The sequence below is a fragment of the Stegodyphus dumicola genome, chromosome X2, assembly GCF_044657685.1.
Source record: "Stegodyphus dumicola isolate Sdum_Otavi_A_Nest chromosome X2, ASM4465768v1".
Taxonomy (NCBI): Eukaryota; Metazoa; Arthropoda; class Arachnida; order Araneae; family Eresidae; genus Stegodyphus; species Stegodyphus dumicola.
Genome location: NC_140781.1, coordinates 69297649 through 69315892, shown reverse-complemented (window position 1 = coordinate 69315892; position 18244 = coordinate 69297649). Strand labels below are relative to the sequence as shown.

General features: G+C 35.7%; 1 protein-coding gene across 1 annotated transcript in view; it reads right to left on the bottom strand.

Moving 5' to 3' along the window:
• Positions 1-595: 595 nt before the first annotated feature.
• The window catches only part of LOC118199915 (uncharacterized), a 35911-nt gene continuing 18262 nt past the window's right edge, over positions 596-18244 (bottom strand). The window contains exons 3-9 of the mRNA XM_035371789.2: positions 15318-15392; positions 13331-13382; positions 12904-13064; positions 10894-11280; positions 8357-8468; positions 6286-6432; positions 596-1033 (exon numbers count right to left, since the gene is read on the bottom strand). Of these exons, the coding sequence (XP_035227680.2) occupies positions 870-1033; positions 6286-6432; positions 8357-8468; positions 10894-11280; positions 12904-13064; positions 13331-13382; positions 15318-15392 (1098 nt within the window). The 3' untranslated portion in view covers positions 596-869. The remainder of the gene's footprint in view (positions 1034-6285; positions 6433-8356; positions 8469-10893; positions 11281-12903; positions 13065-13330; positions 13383-15317; positions 15393-18244) is intronic.

The following is an 18244-nucleotide window of genomic DNA, read 5'->3' as shown; positions in this document are numbered from 1 at the left end:
GGCCTAACTAATTTCGATGTTTGAATTTTATATAGTGTATATATAATCTTAAATCAACAAACCATCGTATTGCTTTTCTTTCTTCACATTTCAGTCTTTCCGAAAATAGACTTATTACAAAATTAGAAATGAAACTTCATTGGTAGCATAGTTTGACTAGTTGAGGCGATAAAAGCAGGAAGAGCAATATTTTGCAACAGAAAAGAAAGAAAAGGAAAAAGAAATTTTCCCTGTTGGCTTTTTCGGTACTTCTGAAAGAGAAGTTCAGTGCCTAGAAAAGAGAGGTGAGCGGCTCACTTAAGAAAAAGCTGATAACGGTAATTCGACAAATACTGTACATCAATTAACGCATTACATACATGATATAAAATATGTTTTACTGTGAGTTTTAAACTCAGAAAATTTTTAAAGTCCAAAGGAGTTCGCATTTCGTTCACTAATACATTTGAAATAAAGCTTGTTCTGCTATAAATGTTATACTCAAATGTATTATATCTGTATTTAAATAATATATTGAATATATCAATATTTCAGCTGGCGTTCAAAATTATTTTTTGAGTAATACTTTTCATTTTTTTAAAAAATAAAACGAAAATTAGTTCAAATATTTTCATTTATTATATCGTATACATATATATATATTTTTCCAATGTACAAAAATAAGTTAATTATGTACATAATGAGTAATGTGCTTTTCAGCTAATAAGGGAAAAAAATGACCATTCACTTTACTCGAGCTCACTCAAGTAAAATCACAAGAATATTTGAGCTCATCAGTTTTTCTGCGAATGAAGATGAAGTTTTCACAAAGTTCATCATGTGGCTACATGATCTGTACATTCTTATATACAGGGCTTGGAATAATAGTATCAAACACTGGGATATATTCCTGTTGATTTCCAACTTGAATGGGAAAAATCAGCGGCATTGATTTTCTCTAGACTCTTGGTATGTTGTAATAACTTTTCTGAATCAACAAAGTAGTTTCCTTTATGAGCCACGTCTATTTTCTGACTAAGTACTCTTACTATACCTGAAAATAGAGACATTCGCTCTCATTAATATATACACAATGAAGAAAAGTATACATATCTGTACAATAAAAAATAAATAAAAAATAAAACCTACTATTTAAACTTTCCGAAATTTCAAAATCTTCTGTTTCTTTAATTATAGGTAGCACGTGAAGTGCTTAAAAAAGTACATTTAATGACAGCTTGCAGGCATTTTATTTGTTTAAGCCAAAAGTTCATTCTTACGCGCTCTTCCCTTTCTGGAAAATGATATATTTCTGCTTTTTTAACAAAGGCAAACAGATTCGACACAGATTTAATAAAGGCAAATAGGCAAACAGATTTTTTAAGGCAAACACATAAGTTATCAATTATTAGACAAAATAGCTGTGGGCAGGGATTTTAAAATTTATTCAGATTCAAACTCGTCTATAACGAAATCACATCTATAATGGGCAGATAGTTATAATGATTCTAATTTGCATCTGTTTTCTTTTACAAGGCTTTAACTTACGCGAATATAGTGAATAATGGGTGTGACAAAATACTTTGCTGCTTTTGTTGTACTCGTGGCTAACGAGCCATACGTAGACCACAGGAAATATTTTTTTAAACATGAAATTGCCAAAACACGAATATTTTCGTTATTTGAATACCAAATACTTCTGCAATTGGAAATATATGTCTGCAACGAACATTTGCAAAAATAAAAGCCGGATAAGGAACTTTTGAGTCGAGTAAGGGGGTTGTGTTTATATGTATATATACTTTTGGTAAGGCCAAATGTAATAAGGAAGGTGAGCAACTAAATGTTATAGCAGTTGCGTGTACAAAATTTCAACATTCTACGGCTAATCGATTTTAAGTTATGCGAAATATGTACGTACGTTCGTACAGCCGTACGCCAAAAAGATCCATTTTTGGACAAAGTAGTCCTTTATTCTTTCCTTACGTATAGATGTCAGGGGGAGGTCAAAATAGATTCGGGAAAAATCAAAATGGATATTTCCACTGAAATATGATAATCAGAATTTTTCGCGATTACAATACTTCCCTTCGAAGTTACAGTACTTCCCCACGAAGTTAGTACAAAATAGTCTAAAATGTAAAACTTTCACGTATCGGTATCGTATATTACATTGCATTACAATCACCCTGATAAAGCAATATCAAGCTACAGTACTAGTTGCATCCTAAAGTTCGATTTCTGATGGGGCCCATCAGTGTCGCGTATTTCACCCTGCTTTTCACTCTCCGGCGATTGAATGCTTAGCTGATTTTCTCCAAATGTACTAAGAATATGAGCCACTTAGAAAGTTTTCCACAAAGGGCCTTGATCCGTAAGCAGATAGTCGTCAAGAGCTATGCGGTAGTTTAATCAACCCACGAATCTTGGTATCCCCAATTAAAATGGGTTAGAATTAAGGCGAACAGACCACTTTTTTGCAACAATAATTTCAACAAAAAATAAAATCAATTTTGATTCTCATAATAACTGATTTCCACCATACTTCAAGGTGCATTGATCATATGAAACTTGGATATGTAGTTAGAGGTGCAGGTAATTTAACAACAATCCGTAACCAATATCTGTTGTTATTACCTGCACCTTATATTAACGCAAAAAAACTTGAAATTGTTTGACTATCATTTACTACACACTTTCATGATTCTTTTGAACTTCCAAATTCATTAACTAGTCCGGTTACCGAAAACTGAGCCCAAGACGAGCTTATTTATTTATTTAATTATTAAACGCCTGACTTTACCGTTTTTATTGCGTTCAGATCCTTTTGGGCACAGAGGAAAAAAAAAAAAAAAAAAAGAATTGCTGCAGCAAATTTATGGTAAGATTTTTTAGTATATCCTGGGTAAAATTTTTCATTTACTCTATACCTTGCAACGGTACATTGTTTATCAGGGTAAGAAAGTGAGGAGTTTCATGCATTTTTTTCTCTTACATATTTTGTTCGATATAACTAAGCTTCCTAACATTTATAAAATTAGTTTTCTTAATATAAACATTTTAACGTTATATATATAATTCAGCTATAAAATTTCCCACTAATTCTGCTACCTGTATCATCGTCAGGAACAAAATAAAAACTAATGACAACGTTAAACGTTTTAACTGTATGTAGATTGCAATCATCTATATGTTTCTTTTCTTCATAAACATTATTTAAACGGTTAGGATATGGTCTCATTAGATAGCTATAGAAATCAATCTTTATTTTTGTTTTTTAAAAAAAGCGAATTACTTCAATAATTACTTTTATGTATCTCAATTTTACAGATTCAAGAATGTTCACAATTTTTATTTGGTTTATGTATCATTCATAGGCAAGAATAAATATCTATCATTACGTAGAAAGAGAGGGGAAGTTTTTTTTTCTTCCCAATGCTGCTTGGGGATTAGTTCTGGCGCCTTTCTAATTGTTATGCCAGAATTCTAGTATTTATTCGGGATTCATACAGATGATTACACTGCGAGTTAAAAGTAAATATAATTTTTGTTAATTTTCTTCATTACTAAATTACGTTACGCTATGCCACGCAACAGGTATAGTGGTTAGCGTAGCCAGAAATCTCGAGAAGCAAAGAAATTACTGGAACTCTCTCGCGACCGATTTAAAGCTACAAAATGTCATAAAGAGAACATCTCAGCTCAATTGTTTTGTTAGCTGCTGTTGTTATTTTTGCGAGTTCAGATCGGATTAGTTTTCTCTTTGCATTGCGTTGTATTCTAACGTTTTCAGTAGTTTAAAGGGTAATTAATGATTATAGTGCATGATATTTTAAACACGAGGAAAATTCCAGCATTCTGTTATATTTCTTTTGATAAGAATAAATTTTATTAAACTTTTATCGGACTTGAGCGTTTAATCTATTACGAACCCGTACGTACGCGATACTTTTTGGTGTCAGGAGTGGGGTTGAAGGTCTGTGACAAGAGCGATGGAGGAACAGTTAAGGCAATTGATGGCAGCCTTTGCTGCGTTTAAAGAGGAGATGAAAGCGGGCCAAGAATTCCGTTAAAGAAAAGATAGAAGCTTGTAAAGAATCAGTTAAAGGATAGATGAAAGCGGTTAAAAAAGATATGGAAGCTGGCAAAGATTCCGTTGAAGAGGCGAAAGCTGTTAAAGTAGGAATGAAAGTGGGCCAAGAGGAAATGAAAAGAGAAATCACCTGCATAATAGAAAACAAATTTGAAACTATGGAAGATAGAACTGACACGGTTGAAAACTGAGTTGGAGAAACTGAAGAAAGAGTTTCTGCAGTTCAATAACAAATCGAACAACAAGCTGATGGCAGATTTTCTGCGACCGCCAAAGAAGTCGGTATACCTTGAAGAAATTCGTAGTGAAGGGCAAGGAGCAATAGTGATGGTTTAAAATTTTTACCCATGACTGTTCGTCCCTCTCTTAAGCTATCCACGTATGATGGGAAGACCTCCTAGAAAGTATATAAGACACAATTTTCTGTAGTGGTGGACGCAAATGAATGGAATTCCCACGCTAAGGGCTGTCATCTCACCGCTTCTGTGAGAGCAGACGCTGCGGATATTCTTCAAACTCTTCCACAAAACCAGAGACTACACATGGAAGCTCTATCCGGCGCTTTGGAGCTGTGCTTTGGCGAGAAGTATTTAAAAGATTACAGCAGACTTCAATTAAAATCCCGTCAACAGAAGCTCACAGAAGCACTCCATGGATGTTGAAAAGCTGTCTCATCTTGCCTTAGTGCCTGACAGAAACAAGGGAAATCCTGTCCTTCATCGCCGGCATCCGGGAACTTGAAATACAGAAAGTTCTACGAATGGCGGATGTCAAAGGTTTGAAAAGCTCTCTACTCTACGTCATGAAACTGGACGCAGCGCAGCAAGCAACTCATAGACATCGCCACCCAGTCAGAACTGTTCAAGTCTAGAAACTAGTGGATCAAGTCACTGTTCTTCTAGACGATTTAATTAGACAACTCAGTGCTTTGAGACGGAATATTAGTGACAAGAAACCGACCCTAAAGTGCTGGAACTGCGGTACTGAAGGCCACATACGAAGAAACTGCAGAACACCCCAGGGCACGGATGTTGAGACCGCTTCTACCAAGAAGGAGGGAAACTAATTAGGGTCTATCTCGCAGGGCGGAGGTTGACAGATAATAAGAAGCCCCATTTTAAAGCGCTTCAGATTTCTGCAATGAGTGGCGGCAGTAATGGACCTTTCATCTTGGGACATATCAATGGAGATCCTTACAATAAAACCATCGATACAAGAGCCAACGTTCCCATCATCAGAAAAGATTTGGCTCAGCAACCGGAAAGTAAATTTATCTAGACACCGCCCTACGTTATCGTCCAGACTGTGCCCGGCGAGAAGATCAGCATCGACGGAAAAGTAAACGTTAACATCACCTTTGGAAGTGCCGTCTACCATCATACAGCTTAAGTAGCCGATATTACAGATCCTTGCATACTCGGATTGGACTTTAAAAATAACGAACTGTATTCTGCCCTATTCGGAATTAATGATGGAGTCAAATCTGTCCACGAAATCATAGCTCAAGACGATATCACAATACCAGCAAGAAGGCATGGATGTATTTGTCAGTCCCCTGCTCATAGCAGGCAAAGGTTGTCCCCCTATTAGGTGCCTCCATAATAAAGTGATCACCGCTTTCGGCCTTAGTAGTGGCCAATGCCTGTGGACGGCTTGGGCCCGCCTCTGGAGGTGGGTGATTCATAGTTTATTAGCATTTCTAACTGGAAAAATTTGTAATTCTTGTGAATCTTGCGCAAGATGAAATGCTTAATTTCTGAAATATTGTATTTGTACAGCTTATTAATCGTATCTGGTACTAGTATAGCATCAGGCAAGTTGTCTTGACTTGATGCTATACTTAATATTAAAACTAGACTTTCGTAAAATATAGTACGAATTCCTTTTTATTGTTGAATGCGATTATTAAAGCATATAACTCGGTTTTATATAATTAAGTCAAATTGGTTTTCACTTGACCGTGATTAATTTTCAATCATCGATTGCGATCGATTGAATATTTTAGTCCTAGAATCGCAGGCTTATGGCTTTACTAAATTATCCTGTTTCCTGCAGCCCTTTAGTGTATTTAGTGTTACAAAATACATAACATGAGAAATAAATGATATTTTACAAACTTAACGTTTTTAAATCAGGAAAGCGGATTTTATTAAATCTTAGAAACTTTGTTAAAATATTATACATAACAAAAATATATAAATTACGTTTCTTACCACTTAATGTCTCTATGTGTCCTTTGTAATTTGCATGGATATAACTCTCTCTTCTTTTCATGAAAAGAACCATTGCACAAGTAACGACTAATACTGGTATAACAAGGAGGAATGCACATGTGAAAATGTTAAAAGGATTCTTTGGTTCTGAAAATATACATACAGAAAGGAGTTGGAATTAAGATTTGCTATTATAATTAATCTCAAATGTAGGAAAACTTACAGTATTACAGAAACTTAAAATCTTTACAACAATGAAGCAATAAAAAAGCACATTAAAAAATTCAGCTACGAAGATAATACTAATTCTGTTTGCAGAATATTATACCAACTAAGCTGAGTGATATACAGTGTAAGGGATTTTCTGTTACGTTTGGAAGTTGACTGTTCAGAGAATTTTGTTTCGATCCATTCCTGAGAAGAAAGCAGTGTACATAATATAATATACTATATACTCTAGAGTGCGAAACTATGTACAGTCTTGAAATAAGGTGTTCTTTGAGGTCTAGTGAGGCTTCGTTCAGACGGGGGTATAAACGCCATAACCGGTTTAAGCCGAGCTTCGTTGCTAGGTAACCAGTCTTTGCTACGTCACAAAAACTGGTTTAGGAGCTTTAGCACAAAGTTTGAAGTTTCCAGCTTTATGCCGACTTGGTATAAGAGTCGCCCAGTCAGAGCGAACATGCAAAACCTGAGCAGGAAAACAGAGCCGGAAAGCTGCAGACACATCCACGCATGCACAGCTTCTCTAATTGGCTACGGCTTATACCCTGTCTCGCAGGTGTGAACGTAACTCCTGCATTTTATGCCCTTTATGATTAAGCCTCTATAACATTTATACCACCGTCTGAAGGGAGCTTAAATGACTAATATGTATGATTTCGGTTAGGAGAGAGTGTGGAATACGTTGTAAATTTGCAGGCATGTTCTTGCATACATTATAATGCTGGAGAGCAATGGCGAGAAATTAATTGTAGAGAAACAGAGTTCATGAAAGATTTTGATGAAACTGAAATTGTAAGTGAAATATATGAAATGTTTAAGATCTTTGCTAAAATATTATTCTTTTCAGATGTGTGAAAGGAGATGAGTTACAATTATAAAAATATAGTGATGTTTTGAAGCAATGTCCATTATCTTCCGTAAAATATTTAGTTTTAAACTTGTAAATTCATCCTTCTAAAAGTTGACTTATATGTAGGTTTAGAATTTAAAATCTTAGTAAGCTCTTAAAAGACCTTAGTTTCGATTATTTAAATGCTGATGGGAAACACTATAAGATTATTATTTAAATTAGCCATTAATTTTATAATTTCAACCTTTACTATAACTCCTCCTTCCGTTTCCTTACCAGAATGTAAATGGAGATTTTGGGATTTTAAGACAGAGCGCGTTTCTGCCTATATTTGACTTGTTACATTAGTTCTTCCAGCTCTGATAAATTTCAATTATTCGACTTCACATTACTGCTGCCGACATTTAATTTAAAATTTGATACGCGGATTAGAGTTCTGAGCCAGCTTAGATTTAAATTTAATTGTGTAGTCTTTGACTATTAGTCTACGTTTTAAATCTGAAATTGACTGTGTTACTTTAGTCGTCACAAATTATGGTTAATTCTGTTAGCGCAAGAACGTGCACTTATGTTCTTAAGGTCTGTTAAATAAAAAGATTTGCTTATTTTAAGTCTGTGTTGTTACTTCAGACACAGTAATAATTCGCTTTACGTCTGTTAGGATTTGGATTATTTAGTGGTGGTGGTGTATTTAATTACGGCAAAGCACACTAGGGCTAGCTGCCTAAAGGGGAGGGATGCCTTCGTGGAGGACTTTCTAAGGGAAACTGGCTCGTATACACGTTACAAATTGGGAAAACCACGAAAACACCCATGCAGCCAGCCCGTTCGCGGGATTCGAACCTTGGACCGAACTACCAGTGTTCAGCGACTTTACCGCTCGGCCGCTGGTGGGCTTGGATTATTCAGCCTTACCAGTTTAAGTAAAACCCTACAACATCACTTTACTAAACCTGTTAAAAATAATACCTTCTAAAAATAAGTAAGAATACAGACCTATTTTACATCCTTCTCGAGTTGTAGATCCAGTTGTTCGATATGCAACGTTGGTGTTTATTAATAAAGGCTCACTATGAATAGAAAGATGGTCCTCGGAACGAGTGCTTACCTGCGGAAAAAATGGACATATTTAAACTGAAAAACTAAATTTTATTTCTTTCAACTAAAATTTCGTACATTTAGTTTACTAGGAGTTCTGGAAGTTTTATATTCTTAAATGGTTTCTCTTTTTACAATTATACATAATGTATTCAGTTTGTTATAAATAATGCATTAACTCAAAAGGTAGTATTCCTAGCTATAAAAGAAGTGCTAGTTTTTAATAAGTAGAAATGGTTACTTGGTATGTTAAGAGAGATGTAATTGGAAACATGGTTTTTAAGAGTAAGTGTTTGCCAAAGTAAAATATTATGGATTTGGACAACCTGTTGGTATTCATGTCGAAACACTCATAACGTTTGGTATAGAAAACGTTTGCACTGTCCCTATCGTACGCCGGGCTATGACATACTACCTCGACCATATACTGTTTTCTTTCTCTCTTTTTTTCTCTTACTGCTCTAATTTAAATTTTTTAATGATAATTAATTTAATTCAAATCTTTCCGATTAAATATGACCTGAAAGTTATTAGCAAACATTATAAATGGACTCTACTGATTCATCTTCTTTCTCACTGTCAAAATATATATAAATAAATACGAAGTAAAAAGCAGTTCAAAACCTAATCCAATTACGCGCTGAAAGCTACAGTAGCTGTTGGCCAACCAAACAAACCGGTTTGTTCCGGGTTGAACATCGGATGGATTTGAAAGTTATTATTTTGCTATATTGCTACTAGTTGTTGCAGCTATCTGCGCATAATTGGACACAGGTAGGCAGAGAGGAGGTAATGGAACTTAGGTGCAGAAATGGCGCATTGAAGTGGTATAGGCCGCTGTAGAGTAGTATGTCAAAGCTTTCTGCTGGCGTAAATCATCGTTCTCTGAGCGGATTTCGAGATGTATGCATTATTATACGAAAGCGAAGGTCGTCGAGTATATTTTATCTATGGGCCCTGCGGTCGGAAATGAAGCAGCTATTCAAAGCGGAAATGAAGTACTCTGTATCTCCTTACAGTCCGTGTTAGTTGCAACCCCATATATAAAATGCATGTTAGCGAGCTCCGCTTTCGTGCAGCGATAGATATCGCTCTAAATTTGAACGGAGAATGACGACTTATGCCAGCAGAATGTTTTTATTTACCACTAAAAAGCGTCCAGTATCACCTCAGCCCGAAATTTCTACATTTACATTCCATTACAAAATATGCTTATTTTGGTGCCCTTTATATTTTCCACAGATATTTTTGAGTCATCCTACAGACACATGTAATAAAAAATATGTAAATCAATAAACTCTAGCTTAAATTTGCTCTAGCCCCTTAACTCTTCATTTTAATTCAGATATTTCCCCTTTCTGTTCTAAAAATAGTAATTGCTTATAATAATATTATCTGAGCTGGGTCACTTCCAAATTAATCCACGTCACTGGCCTTTTACATAGCTCTGACGTTTTAAGAACTGAAGGACGACGAGCCAATAATCATTTTAGAACGCTATTAATTAGCTAATCAAATGATATCGACATCTAAACTGAACATCTATCAGCGTATAATTAGACACTCTGAATTAAGATTTTGTCTCAAACACATCACATTTGTTTTCTGCTTCTCCTGCTAAGGCTTGCTCTCTTAAAAATTATACTTCTTGAAATGTAACGGAACCGATTTAATTCTCCCAAAACATGTGCTATGGCACATAATTATTTATGTTGGCTTATTGAAATGCTCGGTGAAATAAAATAGAAAGGAATATTTAAATTTACTCCGACTGCAAGCTTCTTATGTGTATGCTTCAACAATTACCAATTTATTACACTGAGTCGACCACCTGTAATAATTTGGTAATTCATAACCAAGCATTTCAATAAGCCGATGTAAATAAGTTGGCCGAAGTACGCGGGCCTGTTAAAGAATGTTTTACTTATTAAGAACTTTTGGAAGCTAGCAAGCAGCAGTCTAGTTAAGTCGTGGAGTAGAAAACAAGTGCAATGTGTTTAGGACAAAATCTTAACTCAGAAGGGGTTAGTTTCGATTTTGATATCAGTTGATTGGCTAATTAATAAGCAAAAGAGAAAAGAATTTCGTTCATAAGGCAGTTTAGCCGTTATGATGGTGAAGAAAGTCAAATTCGTTGACAGGTATATTTAACTGAAAAATGTGACGGAAATACATAAGAATGTGCAAAACAGGCAAATCCAGGCACATGTGAACGGTCAGAATTGATATGGTTTCGAATTATGAATCATGCATAAATGTAATGTCTTATAGCAGGTTTAACGAAATTTATTGAATATGTGTAAGGCACTCATTAACTATTAATGATGGAGTGTCCTGCATCTCTTAAGATTGAGTTAGGTTTCGTGCATGAGTTTAAACATTAGTTACCGGATAAATTCAACCATTGTTTGAAGCTGATTTTTCTGAAATCTTACCTGGATGGAGTACAGAGACTCTGGCCACAGTGTCAGAACAGCTTCACTATTTACTGTGTACAGATGCCCAGTTATTTCCATTGAATCGTCAATAACGTTCCAAGAAACTTCATACGGAATGTCTCCGTTATCATTCATTACTCTTGGCCAAGTGATTCTGGCTAAGATACCTGCCGATGTGTCGCTTTGCTCCATAGATTCAAGATGAAGTTTCCATGATGTTCTTTCCAAAGCCACTGGAGTCTTGATATCTGGAGTTACAATCACACTGTTCAAGAATGTTGTCTCAGTATCGCATAGTTGATGTGTAGCATTCGCTGCAAGTAAACGAATCCTGGTCTCTTTTTCCAACATGTTTCTTTTCATGTGCACAATGGGGGATGTAGTCTAAAGAAATGGTAAAAAGAAACAAATGAAGCAAAAGCGCTAATCATGAAGTTCATAAATGAAATTATGATTTAAGATTTGGCAGCAACACATATGAAAGTTATTTTTTTCCTAATTAAACAATTAATCATTATTCAATTAATTTTCTTTCATAAGAGTGTCTTAAATCATTGGTATTACGTATTATAATATGGAAAGTGAAATTTTTCTCATTAATCAAGATTTTAATAATAAAAAAGTATGGTTCTTTTTTTAAGATTTTATTTATTTACTTTTTGCAGTTTTCAAAATCAGTAAACGCAATTTACAGTTTTGAAAGACAATAAAATCCACATTCTTTTAATGTCTGATACACATAGAATTAAGCTAAAAAGAATCTATTAGACAGAAAATGGACCAAAAAAAAAAAGTTTAGTTACCTTACAGAAGTAGTAAAATAACGGGCTAAATTTGAAACTGATCTTAATTTCGAAGTTTGTCCTATCAGAATAAAATGGTTGGACGATGCAAAGGACATAAGTACTACCTGTACAACGGGAGGAATACCTTCGTGGAAGACCTTACTAGCGCTTATTCCCATTAAACTTAGGGAAATCGTACAAAAAATTTCATACAGCTAGATCGTTCCCTGGAATTTCAACCGAAGTCAAACTACTAGTGTTTAGTGATATTACCGCTCAGCTACTGGTGGGCCATCAGATTAAGAATGCATTCATGAGTGTTTTAGTTATTCTAGTTAAGCCGAAAGTGCCAGACAGAACAATTTTTAAAGTTACCTTAACCAAAGAATGAAACTGCACAGCTGGTAGAGTGGTTAATGCCGTTCCGATGGGCACGGGTTCGTATCTCGATGAAGGCATGGATGCTTGTAAATGTATAGTGTCTGTGCGCCAAGGGGGCACTCAAAATACACGGCGAGCCGAAAGTCCTCTCGAGAGGTTAGTGGTAAGAGATAAGCAGTGGGAGACCGGCAGATCGCTTCCCAGGATATTTTCCCTCGAAACTGGAGCGGAACTGCACCCTTAGCGCGGCGGATGTGTAACTGTATGGCCATTGATGAAATTCTGGTGTCCCACCCACATCTACCTATACTTCACCAAAGAATGAAGTGATAAATAACGTTGTACAGTTATAACTTTTACATTCTGAAGAAGGAAACTGATATAGCGGTAAAGGAAGATCAAGTACTCTCTTTAAAAGAATACCTGAATTTAAATAATAAACTTATATATGAATGAGCGTTAAGTTCTGCAAGTCAGTTGAACAGAGAAGTGTTGATGATCTCTCATACAGAATTTACATTATCCGGAAGATCGTTTTCTTCTGTATGCCTTCTGATCAGCATCACTTCTTCAAATAAAGAACTGAATTTTCCAGATCAGCCCACAGCTCAAATAAGAACAGCTGTTTTGTTTCAGCTCCATTAAATGTGTAAAAAAATAAGGAACATCTTTTTTACATTGGAGGGCCTTTATACATGGATCTTGTTGAAGGCCGAGAAGGTAACATATCGAAAATTTTAATATACTATGTACGAAATAATTTTTGAGACTTTTTTGCTAATTTAAATGAAGAAACTATTTTTCGACAACATAGTTAATATTAATTTAAAGGATGACTTACTAGCGCAACTTGATGCCATTCTTCGTTTGAATTTCGTAAGAGTGACACGTAAAGGATAGTTCCGTTGCTCTCCAGTTCTTCAGTCATCCATTGCAAAGTAACTCGGTCTGTTTGTGGTTCACATACAGATTTCAATTCCATAGGCATTGAAATATTATTATCTAAAAAACAAAAATTTCAATAAAATCATTGAGGCACTTCCTATTGTAAAATCTTACAATGATGAAATACGACTATTACTGGACTGCGTAATTTGCAAGCTCATTTCATTACCCATTAAACTACAGTATTAAATTAATATTTATTACATATTACAAATAATGGTTTTCGTTGCAAGAAGTTATAGAAAATATCATCGCCTAGTAAATAATTGATGGAAAATGTCAAGAAACAATTAGATAAACAGTTTATATATATATATACTTACGTGTGTCATTATTCTGTGTGATAGAATTACATGCCGATTGACATCCAGGAAACTGAAAATGAAATCAAAATTCTCATGTATTGTCATTATCATTTTATTTGCTTTTTATTTAAATTTGTAATATAAAGCAATTTGTAAAAAACTACTGCAAATAAATATTAAAAACTGGTAACATAATTAAAATTAGTAATATAAGAAACTGAGGGACGATGTAAATAACATCAGTAATTTAATTTTACGGTTATGAAGGGTTCAGGCTACAAGTTTGTCTTTAAGGAATTTCTAAAAAAAGGAACTTTTAAGAACATAATAAAAAGTTCTGAGAATATGAAAACATTTTCATTGATCTTATGCTTAATACTAGTAGCTCGATCTGTTAATCCTGCAGGAGAAACAGCTATAGTACAGAAATGACACAGAAAAGTGTGTAAGGGCTTACCTAGTGTTAGGGCTTAAAATTCGGCTACAGCCCCAGGTAAGATAAGCTCCAGTACTTTAATTTATTATTCAATTATTTGTCATTGATTTAATTCAATTTATTTATTTTTATTATTTTATTCAAGTAATTAGTAATTATTTAAAATTGTGTTTACTTATTTTTGTTATCTTTTCTGACAATCTTCTGTAAGGTTCCGGTCTTTAATTTTACAAATTAAGCCCTGGTGTTGGCAGAGGCGTAGCTAGGGTTTTCAGCGCCCGGGGACAACTGAAGATTTTGCGCCCCTTTCTCTGTGCCAAGAACGGAAAGCATTTCATTCTAAAATTTCGTTACATCAATTTGGCGCCCCCTGAATGCTGCGCCCGGGGACAGATGTCCCCCCTTGCCCCGCCCTAGCTACGCCACTGGGTGTTGGTAAAACAAATTATGGAGTTGCTGAACTGAACATATTGATCAGAAGTTATGCACTGAACATATTGATCAAAATTGCTATGTAGTTACTAAAATTACATAGCCATTCAACTTTGAATACATCAGGAAAACCTATTCATCATTTTTTCCCATCAAACACTCGATATTGCGAATCTTGATAGTGAAGAGAAGATCTGGAACAGACACAGTCTTGATAGATAAATTTAATATACGAATGCGACTAGGGATGTCGCGCATCCCTCCTTTTCCTCAGTAATTGCAACATCATATCTGATTTTTTTGGACCATTCCTGTTTCACTGGTGCTAGATTTTGAAAAGGTTTACCTTAATTGAGTTTATGGAATTTCTTTATTACATCCTATGAAATTTATCATTTGGACTATACCTTTCCGTAAATTTTATGGCAAATGCTGACAAGCTTCCAGTTCGCATCCATCAATCTTTTAGCCACTGTAACTAATGTTCAACAATAACCCGTTTCTAAGCATTGTACCGTTAAATAAAATGCATCTCTGAGATAGCTCAAATGCTGCATGTTATTTACAGTCAATGAATTAGAAACAAACGGAATTTCTTACTTTGAATAAAGGGGAAGGTACACTCTGACCAAGCATAGTACGTAATCTATATGAACAAAATTTGTAAATTTAGGAGTCATTCCCTTAAAGCACTGAAAGTTTATTACTTCATACTTTCACATATGTGCTGAACTCCATTTTCATGAAAAGAATTAACGTCATTTGTACTTCGAACCCTTCAAGTATTTATGAAGTTAGAAACGTTTAAGGCAGATTTCTGACCTACTGAAAGTTTTGCCATTATTGTTTATAATTGAATTCTTTTCTAATGTCTATTTATTTAAAACTTAATTTCTTTTCAAACTTAAATTATTTTATCATTGCAAAATATTTTTAAAAATTATTTATAGTAAAGGCACATTTTTTAAAAAGAATACTTAGGGTTTATTTAAATAAGATTTTTAAAATAATCGGAATTTAAAAAAATAAAAAAAGATAGTATAATGGAATTAAAATTAAGCATATTCGCAATAAAAATACTTTTTTTTAAGCATTTACTTTATCGAGTTTTAACATTATGCATTATATTGAACTTACGCAGATATCAGGAACAGAACACATTGGTCCCCAAATTTTGAAATTTTCATTCAGCATTTTACATGTTTCCCAGCACTGAAAAGAGAGAATTTTAAAGGCATGTCAATCATTATATAAACGTTTACCAAAATAGTTAAATAAACGTTTACCAAAATACACTCATGTCCATAAATTAAGAATAATTCGGAGTCACGCGGAAATCGATCTCTAAAATAAATATATCACCTGTAAAATCACTACACACATCTTCAAGAATCATATGCAAATTTCAGGAAGTAACCAGATGACACCGATGGTACGTCACAATGACGAGAGTGTACGAGAGTGATAAATATGGAATACAGGCAAAGAAGTAAAATTATTCGCAGGCGCTTTATAAGCATTTCAGTGCAATAACCGAATAGTTATGACACAAAGGACGCATTTGGATGATTTTTTACGTGGTATAATTATCGGCCGTCTGGAATGTGGGCGTACTTGGAAGTATCAGACGAACTTGGAATTGCCCAGAGTGTGATCTCCAGGCTTTGGCAACGATTACAAGATGATGGTAATGTGAGTAGACGTTACAGCACAGGTCGCCCCACTGTTACACCGCCGAATGAGGACCGGTATTTGGCAGTTACTGCCAAAAGAAACAGGCGGAGCACAGCCTCAGACCTGTCTCGTCAGCTCTCTTCAGCCACTGGTACGACAATTTCAAGGCAGACCGTGTACAGACGCTTAGGGCAGATTGGTCTATATGCTCGTAGACCTGTCAGATGCGTTCCACTCACTGCAACTCACTGTCGCCTGCGGTTAGCCTGGAGTAGAGAGCATGCACTGTGGACACCGCAACAGTGGGCTTGTGTGATGTTTTCCGACGAGTCCAGGTTTAGCTTGCAGTCTGATTCTCGCCGGACTTTCATGTGGAGAGCTCCAGGTACCCGTTACCACCAAGAAAACATCATTGAACGACACCGTTACGGTGGTGCAGGAGTGCTCGTTTGGGGTGGAATTATTCTGGGTTCCAGAACTGACCTGCATGTTCAAATTGGAACCATGACGAGCCAAATCTATCGGGACTTCATTCTGGAACAACATGTACGTTTGTTTCGGGAAGCCATTTGCGCACAATTTGTGTTTATGGATGACAACGCCCGTCCTCACCGTGCACACATCGTAAGCGAATGCCTTCAATCGGAGGATATCATCCGTATGGATTGGCCAGCATTCTCACCGGACTTGAATCCAGTAGAGCACGTGTGGGACATGCTTGGCCGACGAGTTTCAGCCCGTCAACCTCCTCCTACATGTCCACCGGAACTTCGGAGAACATTGTCTTTTGAGTGGTGTAATATCACCCAAGATCAGATCGATAATTTGATACTCAGTATGCCTAGGCGTTGTACGGACTGTATTGCATCGTCTGGGAGACATACAATGTATTAACAATCATACCAACCATGTAATATTGGTTTTTTGTAAATAGTTTTTTTTTTTTTTTTTTTTTTTTTGTAATTTGCTCCAGGGAGAAAAAATCGCTAATTTTTTTAATAATATCAAACATATAGCATCTTTTTTTGCTCTTTACCTTTTGTTTAATAAATAAGCTTTACAAATAAGTCAAATTTGTTTTGCTTCTAACTCTTCCTTTGCCTGATTTTGCATTATCCTTAATTTATGGACATGAGTGTAGTTTATTTCTCATTTTTTGCTCTTTTAAAGAAGAAGCGTTACTGCATTTATGTCACTTTGATGAAAATTTCTGTACTTGAGCAGAAGCAAATTCCTTAACTGATTAAAGCGAAGATGTGTGTGTGTGTGATTATGGAAAGCCTTGAGGGCTATCTGCCTAAGGGGAGGGATGCCTTCGTGGAGGACTTTCTAAGGGAACTGGCTCGTATACACGTTACACATGGGGAAAACCACGAAAACGCCCATGCAGCCAGCCCGTTCGCGGGATTCGAACCTCGAACCGAACTACCAGTATTAAAGCGAAGAAACTCAATAGCTGTTTGTCTAAGGGTATTTGATTTGATTTGATTATTTTATTATGTTAAAGCACGCTAGAGCTATCTGTTTAAGCCAAGAGATGCCTTCATGTAAGAATTTTAAAAAGGAATTGATTGATTTCACATGGGGGGGGGGGTAAATCATGAAAACTATCATGCAGCCAGCCCGCTCACTGAAATTAAACCTAGGTTGCACTACTGGTGTTGAGTGGTTTTATCACCACTGTCTGATCCGCAAGGAGGAATGCCTTCATAGGATTTTCTAAGGGAAATAACTGGCTCGCATTCACATAGCATATGAGGTAAACAACGAAATTGCCCATGCAGCTATTCGAGTTCGCTGGGATTTGATTTTGCTCAAACTATCCTGCTCAGCAGTCTTATCAACTTGGCGGAGGGGGGTGAAGGTTTGGTTTGCTTGATTATGGCAAAACACTCCAGGGCTATCTGCGTAAGAGGAAGGATGCCTTCGTGGAGGTGGTTCTAAGGGAATCTGGCTAGTATACGCGTTATACATGAGGAAAACAACGGAAACGCCTGTACAGCCACTCTGTTCGCGGGATTCGAACTATTAGGGTTCAACGATTTTACCGCTCGGCCGCTGGTGGGCTTAGAAAGCTAGAATTAAATGTGGAAAAATCTAATATTGTAAGAGTGACAACAGCTTGCCTTTTTCTTTGAAGTTCTTCATTACAGATGTTCAAAGTGTTAAGTTCCTTAAAGCGAAATGCTTTAAGGACATTGAATTACATTCTATTTATTTTTAAGTTATTACCTGTAAAACAACTAACTGAATTTCAGAGTTCAAAGAATCCAAAAATTTAAACAGCAAGACAAAATTGTAATAATACCGGGTTGTTCGAAAAATACGTGATAGTTGAGAAACCGGGTTGTTCGAAAAATACGTGATAGTTGAGAAAAAAATGGGATACA